Source organism: Haemaphysalis longicornis, unplaced genomic scaffold (genome assembly GCF_048455015.1).
Source record: "Haemaphysalis longicornis isolate Haplotype H1 unplaced genomic scaffold, Haemaphysalis longicornis Haplotype H1 scaffold_14, whole genome shotgun sequence".
Taxonomy (NCBI): Eukaryota; Metazoa; Arthropoda; class Arachnida; order Ixodida; family Ixodidae; genus Haemaphysalis; species Haemaphysalis longicornis.
In genome coordinates this window covers 55,596,672-55,618,992 of record NW_027526245.1, presented here as the reverse complement: position 1 = coordinate 55,618,992, position 22,321 = coordinate 55,596,672, and the positions used below count along the sequence as shown (strand labels likewise).

Below are 22,321 nucleotides of genomic sequence, written 5' to 3'. Positions count from 1 at the left end.
TCATTAGAATTTAAATTGCTACGACTTTTGGCCTTGCTTGTTTAAGGAAGTTAATTCACAGGTTCTACCTGTGAGTGGTCTCTGCTTAGTTTGTCACTTTAAATAATCACCATGGTTTGATGACGGGCTTTTGAAGTACAGTAGACTCACGATAAACAGAACTTCAAGGGACCGGAAAAATTAGTTCTGTTTAACAGGAGTTCCGTTTACTGAGAGAGATGTTCTAAGGTTCAAATTTATGTGCGTACACACTTCTAAGGGCATTTCATGGAACTCTAACCACTAGAAAGTGACTGCAGCTGATAGTTTTCAGAAAGCAAGAAAACTACAAGAACCGTAGGCACAGCATTCACAAAGTTGATTTGGCAACAATGAGTCGCTGTGCACTACAAAGTGCGTCAATTATTTTTGTTTGAGTCCTTGCAACTGCATCTTCACGGAGGCTAGAGGCCTCAACTTAGTGAGTGCTTACGAGCCACCGAATTTAGAATACGGCAACGTGGTAATGAAGGACGAATAGCACAACGATGGCACGAACGAGGCGACAGGAGGTGAGCCCTGTAGCCTCGGCGTCTAGAATCGAGACCGAACGACTGGAACAAGAACTGCGATGTTGCATTCGTTGTGCAAACACGGCTAACCACTTACTAGACGAAGCTTACAAGGCCAACAAGGCTAAAAAAGCATGGAGGAAGAAAAAAAAAACAAGAACAAAACAGCCGGAACCGTAAAAAGCTGATTCTCATGCCAGTGGATTTCACAAGAAGTTCCATTTCTGGTTCCGATTACACGGTGATGCGAAAATTTTAGTTCTGATTACCGAGAGTTTTTTTACGTTATCTTAATACAAAACCAACCAAATTCCAGGCAACTGTTCCGTTTAAGCGATTTCCGTTTATCAAGATTCTACTGTACCCTCGTGTTGCAGGAGCACGTGTTTCTGTCTCAGCTTGCATTCAGTGCGTTTGTGTGCACATACACTGTTGTTGCAGAGGATGATTGCATCATCCCAGGTTACCAGGGGCCAGCTGCGACTTCAGAGGACCGTGAGGTGGCTGATGGTAAGTTAGAATTTTTTTCTGGTAGTGCATAGCATGAAATGTCGATGTTTTTACATATCTCAACAGCTCCTGCATCTGTACGTTGTTAGAAATGAAATTGCTGGCCGCCATAACTTCCAGTCTCGCTCATTCGAGAAATTTACTCACAAAGGTTACTTGTGAGCAAGTTTATTTGTGAGCAGTCTCTGCATCGGTTTGTATTTTTACTCATTAGTATTTGATGAGCTACTTTTGAGGCACCCATCGTGTTGCTGGAGCACGTGTTTGTCTCAGCTTGCATTCACTGCGTTCATGTGCACATATACTCTATTATTGCAGAGGATGATGACATCATCCCTGCTGACCAGCTGCCAGCTGAGATGGCAGAGGAGTGTGAGGTGGCTGATTGTAAGTTAGAATTTTTTTCTGGTAGTGCATAGCATGAAATGTCGATGTTTTTATACAACATCTCTACAGCTTTTGCTGATGCGTGTCGTTAGAAGTTAAACTGATTGGTTGATTGATTGTGGGGTTTTACGCACCGAAGCTAGACTTGGGCTATGAGGTGCACTTTGGGATTAATTTGGACCACCTGGGGATCTTTAATGTGTGCATAAATCTAGAAACATGGGCATTTTCGCTTCTTGCCTCGATCAGAAAAGCAGTCACCGCAGCCGGGATCGAACTTCGCATCCTTGGGCGTTAGAAGCGAGATTGCTGGCTGCAGCAACTTTCAGCCTGGCTCATTTGAGAAAGTTTGTAAAGTATACTTGTGAGCAGTCTCTGCACAGTTTTGTAATTTTACTAATTAGTATCAGATCAGCTGCTTTTGAAGTACCCTCATGTTGCTGGAGCACATGTTCCTGTCACAAGTTGCCTTCGCTGCGTTCTTGTGCATGATACTGTATCATTTCAGGGAATGATGCCGTCATTCCTGTTGGCCAGCTCCCAGCTGCGACGGCAGAGCAGCAGAAAGCAGTAGGTGGTAAGTTGAGATTTTTTTTTTCTTCTATGCATAGTATGAACTCTCTGGCAGTTCTTGCTAGAAATCTCGGCAATACCTGCTTTATTTTTTCGCTGGCTATATCAATATACCGCTCAGACCATGCCTTGTAAATGCATTACAACAAACAACTGATTCAGTCATAACAGAAGCTGCCAAAATCAGTTGCCCAAAATCAGTTGCCCTTTTGCTGTCACGGACGTACCGGTATGTTTTCGCATTTCCCCTCCGCAGTGTCACTGACGTACCGGTACGTTCTCCACTGTGCGTTCGAAAATTCGCGTTATAGCGCCTGGACTGTACGCACCATCTGTCGAATCTTTTTAGTAGCTTGTATTTTCACTCGCTAGCTCTCTGCAATGGTATATTGACGAGTACGGAGCGACCGCACCCCGCCTTTGTTGCTGGGTGGGCTTGGTCGCTGCGCACGCTGTACTGTCGGGATGAGTGACCATGTGATTACTGGTGCGAGGGTTGTTGTGCTATACGCAACGGGTTTCTAAGTTTTTTTTATTCTGTTCCCGCGTCTGCTACGGCGTGCCAGGTTAGCCTAGCCTCTCCAATAGACTGAATGACTTCGCGACTTCGCTCGCTCACTGTGCCCTCACTTGCCACTGTCAGAAGCAAATCAGGTTGTATGAATGTTGTATCCCTTTTTTATCTCTATCTGCCATCATGATTTTGCAACGTCATTTCTGTGCGTTGTGCGAGCTGCTGAAAGTGCACCCTCCATGCGAGCGGTTACTTTCGTATGGCTGACCGCGCGGGGCCTTCGACTGTGGACAGGGGCGATGGTTCTTCCAGTTCCAGTCCGAATACGAGCTGAGCTCGGATTCGCATTCTGAGAGTTTTTTATCCGAGGAAGGGGTGGGAGTTCTACAGCTTCAGATTATGATGTTCCACAGCTTCAGATTATGATGTTTAAACTATTAAATGAGGTTGTAGTCCCGGAAGCGGGCACGGAAAACTTAAAACATCTTGAAGAAAGGCGATTTCTCACCTACGCTCGTTCCTTTCGACGCGTTACGTTCCGGACGCTATCGCAGTCAAATAAATCACTATGCTCCTTCACAGATATTCCGGAAACAAGGCCGACACTGGGGGTGCGTCACGGCCAGAAACAGCCAGCAGTTAAAGGGTTAAAAATCTTTAATTTATGCTGTAACGGCAGATAACCTACTAGTAGAGATGATATGTTTATGCTTTTTGTCATGAATTTTGCCATCAGCATTGCTTTATCTCTTCACTGTAAACTCACTGCCAAGCCAGAAACACAATAGTACAAGAGTTAGCTGCTTTGTCTTGAGCACATTTTCTCCAATTTCCTGCAATTTTGCATAATCAGCATTCTGATAAATAAAGCTTTTGCGCTGCCTTAGAGGGTAAGGATATATGCACTGCACTATAAAAGTGTCTAGTTTTACAACATGTGGGTTTGAGCTAGTTGGTAATTTATTATAATATTTTGAAGCGCCAAATATTTAAACGGGATGAAAAGGACAGCGCATGTCTCTGTCCTTTTCCTCCCCTGTCTAAATATTTGGCACTTGAAAATCTCTTTTGTTCAGTCACAAGCACAATTGCTCCTGGCCACATTCCTTGAGCTTTATTGAAAAAATGCATTACAAAGAAAAAATTCTGAAAACCCGTTTCGATGCTCCGGGTTCTTTTTACACGACGAGATGGCTGAACAAAAGCTCATGCAGTAATGTTGGTTTGAGCCAAGGTACATCTACTCATATAGCAAATGTTTAGCCCAGATGTTTGTTGCATAATTTTGGTGCAGCGTGGTAATTAATCTCTTTAGGCAGGTTGCTATTCTAAGCACTAAGTACAACTTCGGAATTCATGGATGCATGTTAAGGGCCACCAACTCAACGGCCATTCAGCTTTGAGACCACAATAACGCTGCAACCTGGTTCAAGCAGGGTGATTAGGAGGTAGTCATACTGCTGTTTGCAGCATTGTTGAGAAAAATACACCACTAATCCACAATTGTTCGTTCTGTGTTGGTTATTGCATTTCAATGCACAATTAAGTAACCATGCTAGCTGAACTTTTTTTAGGAGTTTTTGTGTGCTTTGAATGCAGTGCATCTATCTGACCATTACAGTTGCATTCAGGTGGTGATACCTCAGGCCTTATTCTTATCTTTAGCTTTTTTTTTTTGCAGTGCCAGCAACTTCTGCACGGCCGGTGCCCCCTGCAACTGTTGCCAGGCCACAGTGCCAGCGCGTGGTCCCCCCTGGGCCTGTCGTCAGCACATTTTTAGTTGCAGATGGGCAGGTAAACAGCATGTTTTCCTTTCTCAATGTGTATGCTAATTAAACTAATGAAGGCACAAAAAGTGCCAAAATAATGTTCAATTTGGAGGTCCATATCATTTGCCTTTAAAATTGCTATTACAGCTCAAAACAACCATGTGTAGATCCAAAAGGATTGATTAAAAAAATGTTTCTGAGGTAAAAAAAAATTTGACAGTGTGTGTTTGTTCGAACTAATGAAATTCACTTTTGTCAGGTTTCAGTTTGGTTATAACAGTGCAAAGAGGGGGCTTCAACAGTGAAGTTATATAAGGTATTATACAGGGCATATAGTGAAGTGTACTGAGCCTTGGCATTTTTATTCGATGGAGAAAGGCCAAACTAAAATGCCAATTAAAACTAGCCTGCCAGTGATAAAAAGTAGCTGCATATAAAAAACTGGAGGTACAGTAAAAGCTCGTTAATTTGAACTCGAAGGGGACCATAAAATTCTTCAAATTATTGGACGGGCGCTAAGATGAAGTGACATTGTGGCACACTGTGGGAAGAACACACAGAAGCCACCTCTGAACTCGTTATCGCCAATTATTAGGCGCTACTACACGCTTGTTGCACACGCCACGTGATCGCAGGCCTAGATCAGCAACTGCGACCCAAAGAAAACCTGCAATGGCATGCGCCGGAGCGCAGGCGCCGGTGGCACAGCGCCCGCTGTGGAAGCAAAATAAGGTGTCGTAGCAGCTATGCTGTTGTTTTTAGTTTCGTTTTGTATCTCAAGTAAATTTGATTTGGTTGGGATTTGCAAGACATCCAAATCACTCTCAGCCGACTTCTTCGGGGAGCGATGAAAACCAGGGGACCACAGTTCGAATTAACTGTTGGCTTAAAGTTGGGCAATGCATTGCAGGGCCAAATATGAGTTGCGCAACACGAAAGCAAAACTGAAACTGTTGTGGATGGTTTGTGAATAGCCCTGCGGCTTTTAGAGCTATAACACGTCCTACAGAAACATGCGCAGTGGCAATAAAACTGCCTTGAATCACAAACTATGTAAACTGGCGCTATTTGATATTTTCAGAGGATTCACATCTGATTCACCATTGGTGCTTTTGATAAAAAATGCTGATTGGCAATAATTACATGTGGTGCACCTTTTTTTGGGTAGCTGTGATGTGCGGCGACCACACTCAGTTTTTACACTCATGTGAAACGGATTTGTGTCAAATAAAAATAAAAATACCTGATTTTGAAGGCGCATTTTCTGAGCTAACCAGAAATAGTTGGTTTGCTTAGAAATGTTTCGAATGTGGTGAAAACCTGGACTAAAGCTATGGACAAAACTGAACAAATTTGTAAAAGCAGGAAGAGTTCATCGGCCCAAATGTAAATGTGAAGAATCACTGCATATTGCAGAGCATTGTGGTGGCATGTCTCTGAGCTCTATCTCTCTGTATCAAATGGTATATCGCGATCCTAGTCACGTGATTTGGCCTGCTAGTAAAATTAAGGTCCAACATCAATGCACCCCCATTATAAAGTAGTGAGATTGTGAAACTCAAATGATTCGGGAAGAATTTTATTTATTGCTGTGACTTGTTTTGTAATTGCAGGTGCAGATTGGTCCTGAGTTGACCATGCCGGAGCCAAAGTGGCATTGGATTCTGAGGGGCACGACCGATGGCAAGTTCACCTTGGACTTGGCACGCCACCTGTGGAGCCAAGAAGAAGCTGCGGAACGCAGCTTGACTGGGCAGGCGTGCCGCAGCATGGCTGGGGCAGCCCAGAAAGTTACGGCCTCACCGGTCAAGGTGGAAGTCGTAAAAAGTATGGGAGTATAAGTATATCTCTGTTAAGAAAGTAACGAGTGATTATTATCATGAAATAACAAAGTAACACATAAATGAGCAAGTTAAACCAATTTTCAAACTTATTCTGCATAATGCACAGATCTGCTTGAACGACTGGTGGTTTACAAAAACGTGCAAGTAGGCAGTAAGCTCATATATTTTCGATTGGTCATTCTATAGGGTTTTAATCAGAAAGTATTGTTATGAACTGAAGGGTATAGAAAAAACTTTAAGATCCTCAATTTCAGGTTAGGCTGCATAGTAATTTAAGGTTTAAATCATGGTATAGCTTAAAACTTTGATGAAGTGCATAAAATTTGTGCAGTGGAACCTTGTTTGGGGCCTAATTGCACACAAAGGTGAATTAGATGTGCCTCTGATTTGACAATAATGTGATCATCAGCTGCTTATATTATGCCACTTATGTGCTAAGAAACAAAAACCATCAGTAACCCATTTGCTTACAGTTGTTTCTAGTTTTCCTTTTTTTTCCCCAATAATATGCTTCATTTTTGTGCTGCTGAGCACGAGGTCGCGGGTTCGATCCCTGGCCGCGGCGGCCGCTTTTCTAATGGAGGCGAGAAGCAAAAACGCCCGCAGTGTCTACGAGATTTCGGCGCACGTTAAAGATACCCAGGTGGTCAAAATTAATCCTGAGCCCTCCACTACGGCGTGCCTCATCGCCTGCGTTGCGTCGGCACGTTAAACCCAACAATCAATCTATACGCTTCATTTCAGCACCTTGTATTTTACACAGTTATGATTTTATTAGGTTATCGTTTCAGTTTATTTTTAGAAAGTGTGGAGGGGTATACGTGGTTTTCATGTTTCTTTCAGACTGCTTGGCCAAATATGTGGAGCTCCACCCACTGCCCGAGCCCCCTGCGGACGTGCGTGTCAAGAATGCGCGGAAGTACCTCCGCAACTTTTTCACGGAAGCGGGTCGCCAGGGCAAGCGAGTCCGCCTGCCGAAGAATGCGCAAAAAAATAAACCTGTGGAGTGAGCGCAGGCCTTCACGTTACTTACTACACATTTGGCAGCGAGTGTCTGCAGCCATACGTGTATCTATGCATGACAACTTGCACACAGAGGAGACAAATTTATGCATCGTTATTTTGTCGTGGGCTCCGAGCTATAAAATTACTCATTTGGACATGGCGGCTTTTGCTACTGAATGTTCCGATTCATGTGCTGCTCAAGACAATTATATGTTCCGAGTATTTTTAAAATATAGGTCAGGTATATAGTGCTACACTGGGCTCAAAAATGCTGCTACGGCCGCCATCCTGTCATTCTACGACCCAGCAGGTTTTCATTCCCGCCATTTTCACCGCCGTACCCGGCAGCTTTGTGCCCACCATTCGTCCCGGCCTACCCAGCAATTCTGTACCCACCATTTTCACCGCCGTGCCCAGCAGTGCCCTGCCCACCTAAGCACCCGGTATTCAGTATGGCGGGGATCCCACTACAGTAATCCACTATTTTGGCCGGCAGCAGCTTCCGCCACGCCCGGCGTGGCGGGATTTCGGACAGGGATCGCTCCTTAAGCTACGTTCAGACTACCGACGCAACAGCCATATCGTGAGCTATGGCCGTAAAAACAGGCTTTCCGCGCAGTTTGCTTGGCTGAGCCGTCAACGTACGTCATTATTTAAGGATATCACTGAAGTTGCGACAACAATCTGAACCAGGCATCACTGAACCACAATACGTTCCCTCTAGCCATCTGTAAACCGAGCGCAAATTTCAGCATGTTTCATAACCTCTAACGAAACCTGTCCGAAAGGGAAAGAAATAAATCGATTTTATGTGTTTCAAAGTCAGAACCAAGGACCGGTCAAGGACCCTGTCCGAAATCCCGCCACGCCGGGCATAGCGGAAGCTGCTGCCGGTCAAAATAGTGGATTATTGTAGTGGAGACCCTGCCATGCCAAATGGCGGGCACTATCGGGCACGCCGCTGGCGGGCATTGGCGGGCACTATCGGGCACTATTGGGGGCATGGTGGTACAGATGGTGGCATACCCATCTAGCGGGCTTAGGCGTCACTTGGGGGGCATGGTGGTACAGATGGCGGCATACCCGTCTAGCGGGCATAGGCATCACAGGGAGAATAGTGGGTCGTGAATTTTTCTGGAATGGCAGCCGTCTGGACAGAATATGCATAGAATGCGTGGCTGCTGGGACACTTTTGCTGCTTAATGTGGAAAAAGTAATGCGAAACCGTGCGCTCACACCACAGCTTCATTTTATTGTGCACAGACCCTCTTTTCACGGCGGCTCGCCTCTGTAAATAACCTCCACAGGTACGTGAGGGCATAGTTGACGCACATTTCACCAGGGGATTCTGAAAGTAGAAGGCAGGCCACATATCTGGTCAAGGAAACTCACACAGACCTTCCATTTTTTGTTTGTTCGCAATAAAACGTCCTCTTTCCTTCTTATTAACATTTTAAGTCGCCTTCTTATTCTGATATATGAAGTCAGCCTGGTTTAAGGATGAACAAGTGAAAACCATTGACAAAAAAAAACTACGGGAAATATAGTTCTCACCAAAAATATTTTCTGCCTTTCATTAACATACTGAAACCACAGGGCGTGGAAAGGAATAGTATAACAGTAAGAGGCCTAACACAAGCGTTGACCCTCAACCTGTATTAGCAAAATGGAAAAACACATGCAGGTGCGCGCATGTGCAGAGGGAGAAGAAAATATTGATGCACCTTTGCAAACAATATTGCACTGAAAAACAAGAAAACACAGGATAAAGCGTGTGTAGAGGGGGTTGAGAAATCACTTGAGCATATGGCCGACAATCTTGGCTTCTTTTTTGTGGAGCGTAATCAAGGTGTGGCTTACGCAGTCAGCTTTTTGAATGTTCACGTAAACGGCTTCTAGTATCTCCCTAACCATTCCATTTCTAAGCTCGAAGTGCCCCTTGCTATCATCGAAACAGGGTTTGCACCCGCACTTATTGCAAGTTGCAGGTGAAATTGCGTACGTGCGATCTTTTATCGTCCCCAAGTGCGCTTCTAGTCTTACATTTAAGAAGGGCTCCACCTGCCCCATGTACTCTCCTTCACAAGACAGCGGTATTGGGTAAACGGCACACATTTTACAAGGCAACAAGCACACGTATGTTTACACCATGTGAACGTTTTTTTGTTGTTCACCAATGAAAAAAATAAAGCCGGCCTATTTTGTTCTTAGCTGAGTAAAAGGGTTGCATACTATATAGGGACCCCACATTTTTTGCCTGCGTGCCGTTTTGTGCATGTACGGCAAGACAACTCAGCAAAGGAACTCGTGAAACGTGCGGTCATGCCCTACATGCACAAGATGGCACATGGGCTGAAAAATGTGGGGTCTCGATATGGCGTGCAAATCCTTTTCTCAGCTAAGAACCAAATAGGCAGGCTTTGTTCGTTGGTGAACAAAAAGCGTCCACATAACGCCAGTTTTACAACTTCCAAAGTCAAGCACAGGCGTGCTTTCGTGCCTTGTAAAATGCATGTTGTTTACCAGATACTGCTCTCTTGCATAACAGTGTATGTGGGGCATATGGGAGATGCTGAAAAGAGCACCCACAGACGATAAAACATCACTCGTATGCAAATTTACCCGCACAGTGAAGAAAAGTGTGCATGCAAACCTCGATTCGGTGATAATGAGGGGCTCTTCGAGCATAGAAATCGGATGCTTAGGAATATAGTAGAAGCCTTAAACATTAACTTTTATAAATCAAAATATTCCGGCACTCCTTGGGCTGCACCGTCCGGCTGCTTCCTGTGGGTACTGCGGGTAGACCAGCCGCTGCCCTAGCCGAATGCCACCGCTCACGTTGGAATGCATTTTGTGCGTCTCATATGGCGTGAAAATGTGTAAATGCCTTTTCATTTGATGTGTCATCCTGCCACAGCATACTGCCTAAAAGCACATTCAAGGAAAACGAGAACTAATTCTTATGCCAGGCTTGACCACGCTGCACACAGATGCAGTGTGTCACAGCGTGTCGCATGTCGTGAATGAAGGGTGTTGCACGTTCTCGTCAAAATCACGAACTGTGCAATTCGATTTTGTGAGGACCCGTGTTTCCCTACGCCTCGCCTGCACATGCTTTTGCGAACCAGGAGCCGCCATTTTGGGCGGGCGGCGCATCGCGTGAGCCATGACCTCTTCGTGACCCCATGCGATGCGCCGAACCGGCTCGCTGTGAATCTGTGCGCGAGGGCGCGGGGGAAGGACTGGGCGATTTGGTCGGAATCGGTTGGCTATGCCCCGATGACGGGAACCTAGCTTGTTCCACGGACTCTGCTGAGATTCTGCCCTGATCGGTTGCACGGTATGCCTCCCCTGCTCCCGCAGCCATGATGACCGTTATCGAGGTCTGAGTCCCGCAGCTTGAGCGAGCAAACGGAGCCACTGTCTCCCCACAAGCGACAGTCATGTTGTCTGGTATATGCCCTGTAACTGCCAGGCAATAAAGCCTCTGAGAACTCGAACCCGTGCGCGAGTCTTCGGATTTTTCAGGGCTAGTGTACAGCTCGTAGCACTTTCTCTAGCGAAGCTAGCCGGGGTCCTCTGCTATCCCGTACGTTAGCCCACAATTTGTAGTGCCAGTCTTTCTAATGTGCATTGTTATACCCAGGTGTTTTTACAGCTACTTGCCGTCTTTTTAATTCCCACGTTCAAGTCCCGCGCTCAGACAGAAATTCACATGCACAGAGGCCATCCGTTCAAGTGTGACAGCGCCGCTGTTGACTGCACTAACAAGCAATGCAAGCACAAAATATTAGTGCAAAAATATCCTGACGAAATAAGCGTATAGATATACAATGAGACAAACCCACAGAAGCATAATAGAAAGACACACATCGCTTTCGTATTTTTCCTTACTTCACTTCAAGTGTGTCATTCACTGCTTTACTCCTACATGAAGTCTAATCACCGTATAAATTTTCCTGGGGCTCACGGTGCTGTGCAAACGGGTCATCACGCTGAACTGAAAACACTGAATCAAGCAGTTTGGCACAAAGAGCAAAAAAGTGTGGCTGCATGTTTCTTCTAGAAACCTGTTACTGACCCCCTTGACGTCCATTGCCGACTTTAGGTATTTACAAGCGTGCTGTCAATCATTCTCACTCAAATTGTGGCCTGTGAGGATCTATTTTGCTGCACTACCCTTTTGTGGTCAATTGCTGTAGGTGACTTGGCCATACTCGAGGGATTAGCTGCACACTCGCCCTTCTCACATACCCGTGCTGCAACGCAAGCAAAGGGTTGATTTTCGCAGACCTTGGCCTCGTAAAATAAACACAGCTAACTTCTAGAAAAACTGAGTTTCTGACTGCAACTGCATTTAGGTCAATAAACGGGCTTTCTAAACTGGCGTGCCACACCTTTTTTTTTTTGCTGCTCGTGCCAAGCTGCTGGATAGGAAGTACTTTCGGTTCAACATGAAGACCCATTTACGCAGCGCTGCAAGCCTCCAGAAAATTTATAGACTTCGCACATGTATACGCTTGAGTAAAGTATTAAATTGGGGGAGTTGGCTTAAGTTCATTTCGTACAACAGTGCAAACACACAGACAGAAGGAAGGAAAAACATGCAAGCTCTGTGTCTTTTCTTCCTTATGCTTCTGTGTGTTTGCACCATCGTACGATATCTATACGCCTATTTCTGTGGGTTAGTTCTTGCATGAAGACTTTGCAGTTGTGTTGGTTGTTAGTGCAGTCAACAGCAGCGCAGTCATGCTTGAACGGGTAGCTTCCATACATAGTGTATTTCACGCAGGGCATGGTGACTTGGAGGTGGGATTTAAAAAGAAAGCAAGCGGCTGTAATACCCCGGGTACAACAGTGGGCATCAAGAAGTCTGGCACTACAAAGTAGAGCCACACAAGTCATGATTTTGTCGAAAACAACATGCCACACACTGCATTCACAGTCTGTGCAGCATGGTCAAGCCTCACATAAGAATTAGTTCTCGTTTTCCTTGAATGTGCTCTCTGGTGAACAAGCTAACTGTGGCATGATACATCAAATGGGAAGGCGCTTACCAATTTTCAAGCGACACGAGACGCACGATATAGCAGTCCACGATGCGAGCGATGCCACGCTGTGGGGGCGGCAGCTGGCGTGCCCACATTCCCCCACAAAGTGCTTGCATGGCAGCACACTGATCACGGAAAAATGCTGCGCCCAGGGAGAGCCAGGCAATTATGGTCTATAAAGGTGACTGCGTAAGCCAGACCTCGATTACGTCCCACAAAAAAAAAAGCCAAGCTAGTTGGCCATATGCTCACGTGACTTGTCAGCCCCTCTCCACACCCCTTTTCTTCCAACTTCTTGTCTTTTTAGCGCATTATTCTATGCAAAGCTGCATCCGTCTTTTCTTCTCCCTCTGTGCAGGTGCGTAGTTGCATGTATATGCGCATTCTTTCTGTTGCCTAATAAACACTAGTTCGAGTCAGGACTAGTGTTCTTCCCCTTTTTGTTGTCCTGTTCTTTTCCAGCGTGTTGTTTCCCACAATCATAAATGTCTGAAGTCCCCTCCCATTTTTAAACTAGAAACTACCCCTCAGCCTGAACTCAAGTTGAAGAGCTGGGAACAGGTTTTTTTCTGTAATTAATACCTATTCCCCAGTAAAAATACCAACTCAAAACCGGCGTGTCAACCAGTTGGAAACATCTTATATGCTCTAAATATTACATGAATTGACAATATAATCTTGACCTATTTTTTTAAAAAGCGCACGATAATATAGATGTTCACATACTTTTTCAAGTTCCACATTGATGAAAGGTCTTCTCTATCGCCCATGCCATGCTGTAGAAGGTCTGCCCCGTCCATCCTGTACCGCCGCTTCTGTAGGGTTGCCAGATCGAGGCAGAAGTCTCCATAGGATGTGTTCCGCATCAGCCACGTCCATTTTTCGTCAGGCACATCCACATTTGGACCAATCTGCACTTGCAATAAGAAAACAAAGCAATTAATTTTAAAATCCCAACTGATCAACTTGCGCTCTTTGAATCCGGTATAAAGTACTATATCCTGTGTTGAGGTTGTACCTTACTTTATTAGAAAGCTAAATAATGTAACCAAACTTTACTGGTCACATAAATCCAAAGATTTGATCATATAAATGTTGTCATGCTCTGCAACATGCTACACGACTGGTTCTCAAATGGGGGTCCGCAGACCCCAAGGGGGTCCGCGAGAGCACTTCAGGGGTCCGTGAAGCCTCTTTCAAAACTTTTCCCCTGCCACTGTTTTCTCGATTTTGCCAGAACTTTCTTGATATGCAAAAAGGTGGCCTTGCTGCATTACATGTATGTTTAGTTTCTCTGCATAGTGCATATTTTAACACCTTCTTTCCGCACAACATGCCAGCCATGACAAGAGATAAAAAGGCCTACCTAAGGCAGCATATAACTGTTCAAAGACTTGTACATACAAGTACAAATTGTTTGACATAATGACACCGATCAACATATGCTCAATCGTGGGGTCCCCACTGTTTCGCAAGCCAAGAAGGGGTCACTGGGGCAGTCATGGCTGCGAACCACTGCGCTGCTATACTATTGAAGTTTTGGTAGGCCAAAACATAACACACACCCGCCGAGTGGCTCAGTGGCTAAGGCGTTGCGCTGCCGAGCACAAGGGCATGGGTTGGATTCCCGGCCAATTTTACCCTAGTGGCGCGTAGATGGGCAAAGAGCAAAGCCGGCCGCCCCACCTAGCTTATTTTTGGTTCAACTAAGATTATGCCTGGTTATGCTTGGAAACTCGGCCAAGTATTATGTCTAGTTGTTTTGAAATGCGGACAAGTTTTAAAGAAAGCTTTCTGCCTCTACCAGCCAACGGTTTCTTCGTGGATTGCGCAACAAGAAACTCCCAACGTGGCTGTGGAGGAGGAGGAGGGCCCTTTTAACTCATGGAGCACTGTGTAGATGGAGCGGCGAAGGGCGCTATTACCCAGCGTTCCCCGAACGCCGGAGTTGCTTTCGGAGCTGTGCACCCCGGCGGGCACGTTGGCTAAACCATTCCGTTGGCTTTGTCATCTGCTTTAGCGACGGTTGTTTGGGCCTGTTCTTGTGCAGCTTCGCGTACATTGCACGCTTCCTTCACACAACTTTTCTAACTTGCTCTACAGCACCTCCTGGGTAACCCAGATCCGACAGAATTAAGTGGCCATACACCAAAGATACGTTTAGGATTGGTTTGGAGGGCAGGAAAACAAAATGTACAGACCCCTTTACAGACATCTGGTCACTAGAGAAACGCTACCTTTTGCGCAGTGCTTGCCACAAATGGGACTCTGTTTTCTAAATTACTGAATACAAATTTGGTTATGTTTTAACAGGCATTACAGAAGGCAAAAGAATCAACAGGATCTGATAAATAGCGATTATAAAAGTTCCCTCAGCTTTCTCGCAATTCTCAACCTTACTAAGCTAACTAGTTATCGGTATAAATGGGAATCACTAAGCTCACATGCCGAATTGCTTCGGTGTCTGCGCTTGTGTCGTGCCGTGGTGTAGCCCCTAGCTAGCTCATCAGAATGACGAGATTCCGCTGCCTCACCCTTAGAAAGACGCTCGTCACCGTTTTCTTTTTGCTGACGCACGGCCGGGATACAGCGGCGGCGTCCGGCGCTCTAGCCCGGCCGTGGCCAACACTGCTGCAATCGGGACGCCGCCCCCGTGAATTCCAGATCACGGCTGGCAGAATACGTGGTTTCACTCTTTGCACTGCCACGTTTGTGAATTCAAGTGACGGCATGGGCAATTGTTGGGGGTGTCGTTTACAGCTTTGCTTTCCAACCACCTTTAAAGCGTGGATTGGAAGCAATTTTTTTTTGCTCGGTGTCGTCGTTAGACCCCAAAAGAGGAATGACCACTCAGTGATGAAAGAATGTACAACGTATGCGTGCCAACCAACTTTGCAATGAAGCCCAATGTTATGCGGTGGCCACTTTTTTAATTGGAGGTGGAAAGCAAAAGTGCGTGCATGTTCCAAGATTTTGGCACACATTAAAGATCCCCAGGTGGTCAAAATTAATCTCGAGCCCTCCACTACAGTGTGCCTCATCGCCTTTGTAGCGTCGGCGAATACACCATACAATCAATTAATGCAGCTCGAAGGGTAATGGAGAGCACAGAGGGACAATCGCTTGCTAAAGAACTTTTTGAACTCCTTTGCTCTCAACCATTTGGCTGTGTGGTCTGGTGTCTGGGATGCTAATTAAGTTGATTAATGTTAATGTTTCACCGACATTTGGCTTCTTTCACTGCACTAAGTCATGCCAGGATTGAACCATAGTGAAGCTGCAGGATTTCTTTCTACGCGAACGCTGCAGAACCCAGCAGCACACGTTTGTACAAGTTTGAAATTATCTGTTTACATGTTCCGTCGATGGTTTGCACTGTGGTAGTAGTAGTCATCATATGCAAAAATATCGTCGTGGTCCTTTTTACGAGCACTGCATGCGCCACTTGACAACAGCTGGGGCGCAGTGGTGCGCTTACATGCACGACGCATGCGCTGCTTTCCTCGATTTGCGTCGAGGTTTCATGGAGCAGGTGTTTAGCAACTATGGCGTTGCTGGTCGCTAGGCAACCCGAGGCACTCCTCCAACATTTTGCTTCTTTTTTTTTGCTAAAGGCACTCTGCATGCAGGGGTCAGTTGGCGGTTGCTCGAGGCACACGCTCACGAGCACTCGGCATTTTTTGGGTATTTTAAACGCATTAGCGCCACAGAATACAGCCAGCTACAACAGTTGCACTGTTCAAACAGCACGCAAGGGGAAAAAATGCTGCATGAAAGCCAGTCCGTAGTCCAGCATTCCAGTGTCTATGAGTATCTACTGGTAGATTGAACATAACGTGCTTTAATTTCTATTTATCACACTGCACACCAGGGGGGAAGTCTTGTACCAGCACCACCATCATCATGAGTGCCATCATCACCACGAGTATGAAATGGCTGATCAAACACGACTGCCCACCTGGGCGGCTGGTCTTCAGCGCTCCCAGTTCTGGCCGGGCCTACGCGTACACAATAATGTAGCAAGCAGCATCCGCAACAACGAAATCTGCTTCTTAAAATAAATTCTAATCTACCCAAAATTTTTGTTTAATGCTTTTGAAGTAAGCCATAACCGAGCACATGCAACTGAGAAAACGGTATTAATAGAGTAGCTTATTGCAGGACAGCTATTGAAATGTGCGACGGTAAAACTCTGAAGTGCTGTATCACTGCTTCTTGCGGGTTATATTTATGCGTACACGATTGAAACCAGGTCATTCATCTCTTACAAATAGCTGCTGCAATCAGGCCACTATTCGTAAACTCGAAGCGCCAAGGCTAGTACACAGGCCACATTGTCTACTGCGACTTGTGTGTTAGGAACACGTTACACTTCTTGATTGATTGTAGGGTTTAACGCGCCGACGCAACGCAGGCGATGAGGCGCACCGTAGTGGAGGGCTCCGGATTAATTTTGACCACCTGGGGATCTTTAACGTGCGCCGAAATCTCGTACACACGGGCGTTTTTGCTTTTCGCCTCCATCAGAAAAGCGGCCGCCGCGGCCGGGAATCGAACCCGCGACCTTGTGCTCAGCAGCGCAACGCCTTAGCCACTGAGACGTTACACTTCTTACTGTACACGTTTTTCACTGCTTTTTCACTGGACATAATTAGCCACGACAAAGTATTGTTCTTCCATAGAAAGAAAAGTGTAAAACAAGCCACTTCCGGCACGTATCTGCAGGCTGTCGGGAGCGGCTGCCGTTCTCAGTATCGGTTACCAAAACCCCAATTTATTGGACCGTCTGTGCTGTGTGCAATCAGGTTTTAAACCAGTTGCTGACGCTACCGCTCTTTTCATGTCGACTATTAGACAGCATTCTTGCATGGCCAAAAATTCAAGTGCAGTTGTACTTTAAGAACCAATATTTTTAAAGAAATAACTGTTCATAAAACTTTGCTCTTGAGTGCTGTGCATGCATCCAGCTGAAGTTGTAAGTTAAAAGAAAAGTGCTGCCGAGATTTAAATTGCAGGCTAAATTGTGTTTTTTTGGCTCCTTATGATTCATTAGTGTACAGCAACGACAAGGGAAAAAATTCTGCTTACCTGTCCATCTACAGCTGCAAACATTCTCAAAACTGGCTCAAGGAGGGAGGGAAGAGGGGACACCACAGCTTCAGCAACACCTTTCCTCCAGCAAGCGAACCTGGTGGTGGTCGCACCGGCACTGCAACTGCTAAAAGCAGATACAAATGAGGATCAGACTCAATATACTGAAACAGTTCAAATGCAAACATAAAGGCCCAATGCAATGCATTGAAAGTCCCCGTATGTTCCTAAGAAAAATGGTTAGCCGTGTGGTTAGCTGGCTGCTCCAAGCAATGCTATTATGGGCAATAATTGTTGCATTGTGCACCAGAAGGCACTAATTATCAGGACAGAAGTGCAGTGGATATTAGTAGCATATTCTATTGTCACCGCACATCTGCCACCAATTTGTTTTACGAGAAAGCCCTGGAAGCAGGTGCACATTCTCGAGACTAGCCTGCAGCCGGCAAAGGTTATTTTCCTCTACTCCCTCATTGGTAACCATTTGCTTGCAGCGTGGTCAGCATCAAATATGTTTGTCCGATTCTTCCCAAGCTTTTTTTTATGTCCACGTGTACTAATTAACTGGAACTGCCAAACAAGTGGGGAGGAAAAAGTGCAGAGCTGGAAAGCAGCAAAAGCTTTCTAAGCACTGAGATGAGAATAAGCATGTTTGTTTAGATGCCCACGTCACCCTGACATAACGAACCAGCAGAGCACACGTGGAGATCATTAATGAAGAGAGGCCCGGTAGAAAAAAGAAAATATGGTGGGCCATCTGATGTTTTTTTTTCTTTTTTTACTGTTCATCACCATCACCATGCTTCACCGCACTTCCAGATGTGATGTCTGCTGCTAGACTAACCATTCAATGAGAGGGGGCACACATCCACATTAGTAATTTAAGTTGCCATGGGTGATTATGAAGCCCAAAGAAGCCTTGCTTTGAAAAAATAAGAAAACGTGCCATGGCCAAGAGCCCCTCAGTTCCCATCAGCTAAAATGTGAAACCTGAAACCTGCAACACTTAATCCAGAATAACCCACTGGCAACTTTGTTCTCTATAGTTCAAAGGCTTGCGATCACTCACATGAAGATTAACGATAACTTTGTTTTGCCATCATTAAGTGCATGCCATCCTAGTCATGCATAAAACTAATTTGCAGTTATAGCTCCATATTAATTACAAGCTAGTTAGGTACGTCAACACCTCTTAGCCTCCCAATTCGGGCTGTGGTATCGTGACGGCTCTCCTCCTCGTTTTTTTGGACAAAGCCAACTATTACAAGACTACCTCCATCTTTTTTTACTTGACACTTGTAACATCTTATATTTCTGCTTCAAAATGCGGTTAAATTATGTGCATGTTCATGGTGCAACAAAACTGTTCACAGGGTAAGAAAACTAACAATAAATTGAGCACATCAAGCTCACTATTTTGCTCAACCAGTGTTGCAGGCTTAAAAAGCTGTAAGATGTGCCAAAACATAAGAACAAACACCGAAGTAAATAAGCAGACACCATCACGCTAGCCAAAAGCCGACACCAAGCCTCGTTACGTTTAATTACAAACTGAAACAGTTCTAGGCAGCAATATGATGAAAGCAGTGATAACTTATCTAGATGCGTGCAAAGATGGTGCAAGTTTGGAAATTAGACTTCGTTATGTTACCTAGCCATCTGATCGGTCAACCTTATCTGTGTCAAAACATTATAATCAAAGTAGTAACACTGCTAAGGCTCAAATGCTTGTTAAAACAATTCTTAAACTCAAATAGGCTAATTCAGCTTACTGAAATTGAAGAAGGCACATAATGCAAGACAATTCAGAACTGCAGAAAAGCAATGTGGTCACCATTTTTTTACTAGGCCCGAACACACTCGACGTCCCACGAGAAGTCTCGTCCATTGACTGGGAGTACGTCGTGCCCGTTCTTTATCTTCAGAGCAACTTCTCTGCCTGCAAGCGGCCAATGGCCTGCAAAATGCAGATTATTATCAACCAACATGCCAGACGCAGTCATTTTTCCTCGAACCTGGTGAACCCAAAATGCAGAATCGCAGAGATCACCAGGCTGCCTTGCCCACTGTAGGGTAGATTATAAAAATCACTCCTATACAACATTAGGCTCAGCGTAAACATGCTGTAACTGACAAAAACCACGGGGCATGAATATCAGCAATCAATGTTTCAAATTAGCCTAATTTTTCTCCGAGAATTATTGGTAAGAACAGTAACATTTACCGCAATGATAGCACAAAAAATAAAATGATAAGGCAAACATTTATTTTGAAATATACACGCTCTGCGCATTCAGAAGCTACGCCACTCGAAAGATGTGTAGAGGCATGCGGGAATGTGGTCTGTTCACACAAGTGTTGTAAACAGGGGTGCAAAACTTGGGCTTTACATATCAGCGAAGTTTGTCTGAAGGTAAAACGTTCCCAGATGGAATGCACAAGACATTTAGCAGCTGCTCATTCATTTCCATGAAAAAGAACTGAGAACCCCTTTTTTAGTTTGGGGGTTCCACGCACTGATTCTGCACCTAGACTACGGGATGCGCGAATTTGAGGGATCCTCCCAATTTAAACCACCCTGGTTTCGTAAAATTCACGGAAATATCAACACTACTGTTTTTCTTTTTTGTATCTATCAGAAGAACTGCAATGGCCGCGGATCACTACCGAAAAAGCCAGCGCACATAAAACAGGCAAGAACTGCAATGGCCGCGGATCACTACCGAAAAAGCCAGCGCACATAAAACAGGCATGCTCTTTTGAAGCACTTGCGCTTCTGCAAGGTAACTTTTCACAATTATAGATGAAATGAAAGGAGTGGCTCGCGGGGAATATGATACTTTGGATGGGCATGGGAGAACCAGAAGGCCAACCCCTTTCGACATGGAGAGTCTAAACGCACATTTTATTGCCACTTACAAAACGTTTCGACCTTTACAGCACGTGCAAGGCAGCGGCCACCTCGTTACAACAACGCTGTTTATCCGTCCGTAGCACGCCAACGTCTAGACGAGGCACGATACGCGCAATGGTTAAACGTGGTCGCATAAAAATTCGTATAAATGCATATTCCTGAGGGGGCTGACGGATGCACAACGCTATTCACGCTCATAATTGAACACATTAATACTGAAACATTCATAGTGCGGAGCGCGCTAGGAGGCCTCTAGACTGAATTCAAGGCACGCCCCGCGTTTTATTTTTTTTTGTTAGTGTTAAATTCCCCTAAAGAGAGTACTCAGCCGATTACACAGCTACGCATTATTTTTATAACCTGGAGGCTGGACGGGAGTGGTATTTTTTGGGTGGCTCATAGCGAAGAACAAGGCGGTAGCGTTTTCGGTGCGGTCAGTTTGACTAATGACACATGATTCTACTTCGCACAACCCAAGGCGCAAACTTTGGAGCAAGTGCTGCTAACATACGTGACAAGACGGAAAAGGTCGCTTGTCAAATGCCAAATCTGCGTAACGCCGATATGATAGATATCGCACACCAACGCGAGCGATACGTTGCACACACAGAACGTCAGTCCTAAGGGCCGGCACCGGCTCGACAACAGTGCTCCGTTAAATACACAGGACTAGTAAACGACGTTTCACTTACCTTAACTGACCAGCCGTACTTGTTCGTCCGGTAGATAAATCCATAGTCATCACGTAACCAGAAATTTCACGCCGCTGAGCATTTACCGAATCGTAGAACCATTGCACGCAGCCATGACGGTGGGAGCCGAGCGAGCCGCCGAAACGTCGCCGCCGTCGTCTTGTGTCGCGCTGCCCCCCTGCCGGCGGCCAACTGAGTCGAGAGACGCGCGCCGTTCAAAACGCGTTAAAAATAAATAAAACTCTAGCATTGTCATGGACGCCTAAGCTGTCGGTGAACGGTAAGGTCAGGTGCCACTTACATCCAGCAGGAGTTGAGAGCCTGTTCTGTAAGCAAACAGTACGTGTTCCATGAGGTATTTCATGGCGTGAAGGGGGCTGCAGGCGACAACGGCTAGGAACGACGGTGGCGGTTCTCTCGCTGGCTTCGTAGTGTTGCATCTTTTCATATACATGCAGAGCCCGGCATATCATCTTGTAGTTCATATATTAGATAAGTTCGCGTTATGCACGCCTGTGCGCACGCAGGTCGGCTTAGTCAAGTGAAGCTTCGTTTCTAGGGCTGGAGGTATATCACTGGCTAAGCTTCCAAATACTTTACGTGCGAATATAAACATGCTCCGCTCACAACAAATTGCATGGGCGCTGTCGATGTCTATACCGCTTTTTTCGAACGCTCATGGCGCTATTCACTGTTAGCGCATTTTAACGGCAAACGACGGTGGGCATTGCCAAGGAGAAAAAAGGGCGTCCCCATCGCAGACGATCAGTCAACACTATTAACGCCAGCATGGTTGTGGTGGGTCACGTTGACCAGTAAGGCCACCAGTATTGCCCAGGATAGCCGAGGTGCCCACCTAACCTACCGCCATTATTCCCACCTACTCCCAGCTTTACAAACGTTGCCCAGGTAAGTTTCCAGTATTGATCACCATGCCCACCTGATTTCCCAGGATGCCCACCTGATTTCCCAGCAGAATTTATGGTGGGATTTGCGATCGGGGAGGTAGCGTAGAACTCCTTTTTTTTCTTTTCGGCTAAACACAAACTTAAGCTACACGTGAAAGATCTTCAATTAGTGTAATCCAGACCCGAATAAAGTGGATGCAAGCCACACTCGGCATAACAAATCGAAAACGATTCGCAGGTACTTCTGCGTATTTGGCTTTGAAAACTCTGTCACGGCGCAAAGTTATGTGGGATCACTCAGGACATCCCCGTTATAAACACAATTGAACAAAAGGTGAGTTTCCTAGAAGCGAAGCAGTAGTTTTTGAGGATCAGATACAAAGAAACAAAAGTGAGGTATGCCTACATTTGTTGGAAGTGCGTAAGAAAGTTCGGGAAATCTCCGGAATGTATTGCAACGCAGTGTAGTAACTAAAATCGAGTTTTCAATTTCAGACTAATTAAGATGT

General features: G+C 45.5%; 1 protein-coding gene and 1 long non-coding RNA gene across 3 annotated transcripts in view; one reads left to right on the top strand and one right to left on the bottom strand.

Moving 5' to 3' along the window:
* Positions 1-10,545, top strand: part of LOC144164916 (uncharacterized) — a 28,711-nt gene extending 18,166 nt beyond the window's left edge. Inside the window, exons 10-15 of the mRNA XM_077695145.1 lie at positions 993-1,061; positions 1,380-1,448; positions 1,957-2,018; positions 5,918-6,131; positions 6,992-7,105; positions 10,520-10,545. Of these exons, the coding sequence (XP_077551271.1) occupies positions 993-1,061; positions 1,380-1,448; positions 1,957-2,018; positions 5,918-6,131; positions 6,992-7,105; positions 10,520-10,545 (554 nt within the window). The remainder of the gene's footprint in view (positions 1-992; positions 1,062-1,379; positions 1,449-1,956; positions 2,019-5,917; positions 6,132-6,991; positions 7,106-10,519) is intronic.
* A 2,406-nt stretch (positions 10,546-12,951) lies between these two features.
* On the bottom strand, positions 12,952-21,049 carry LOC144165114 (uncharacterized). 2 transcript variants are annotated; one of them, XR_013321369.1, is made up of 4 exons: positions 20,905-21,049; positions 19,133-19,255; positions 17,296-17,425; positions 12,952-13,118 (listed from the first exon to the last, which is right to left on the bottom strand). It is a non-coding gene; the product is annotated as an uncharacterized LOC144165114 (long non-coding RNA). The 2 variants fall into 2 exon arrangements; XR_013321370.1 differs by having other exon boundaries at positions 17,296-17,422.
* Positions 21,050-22,321: the final 1,272 nt, after the last annotated feature.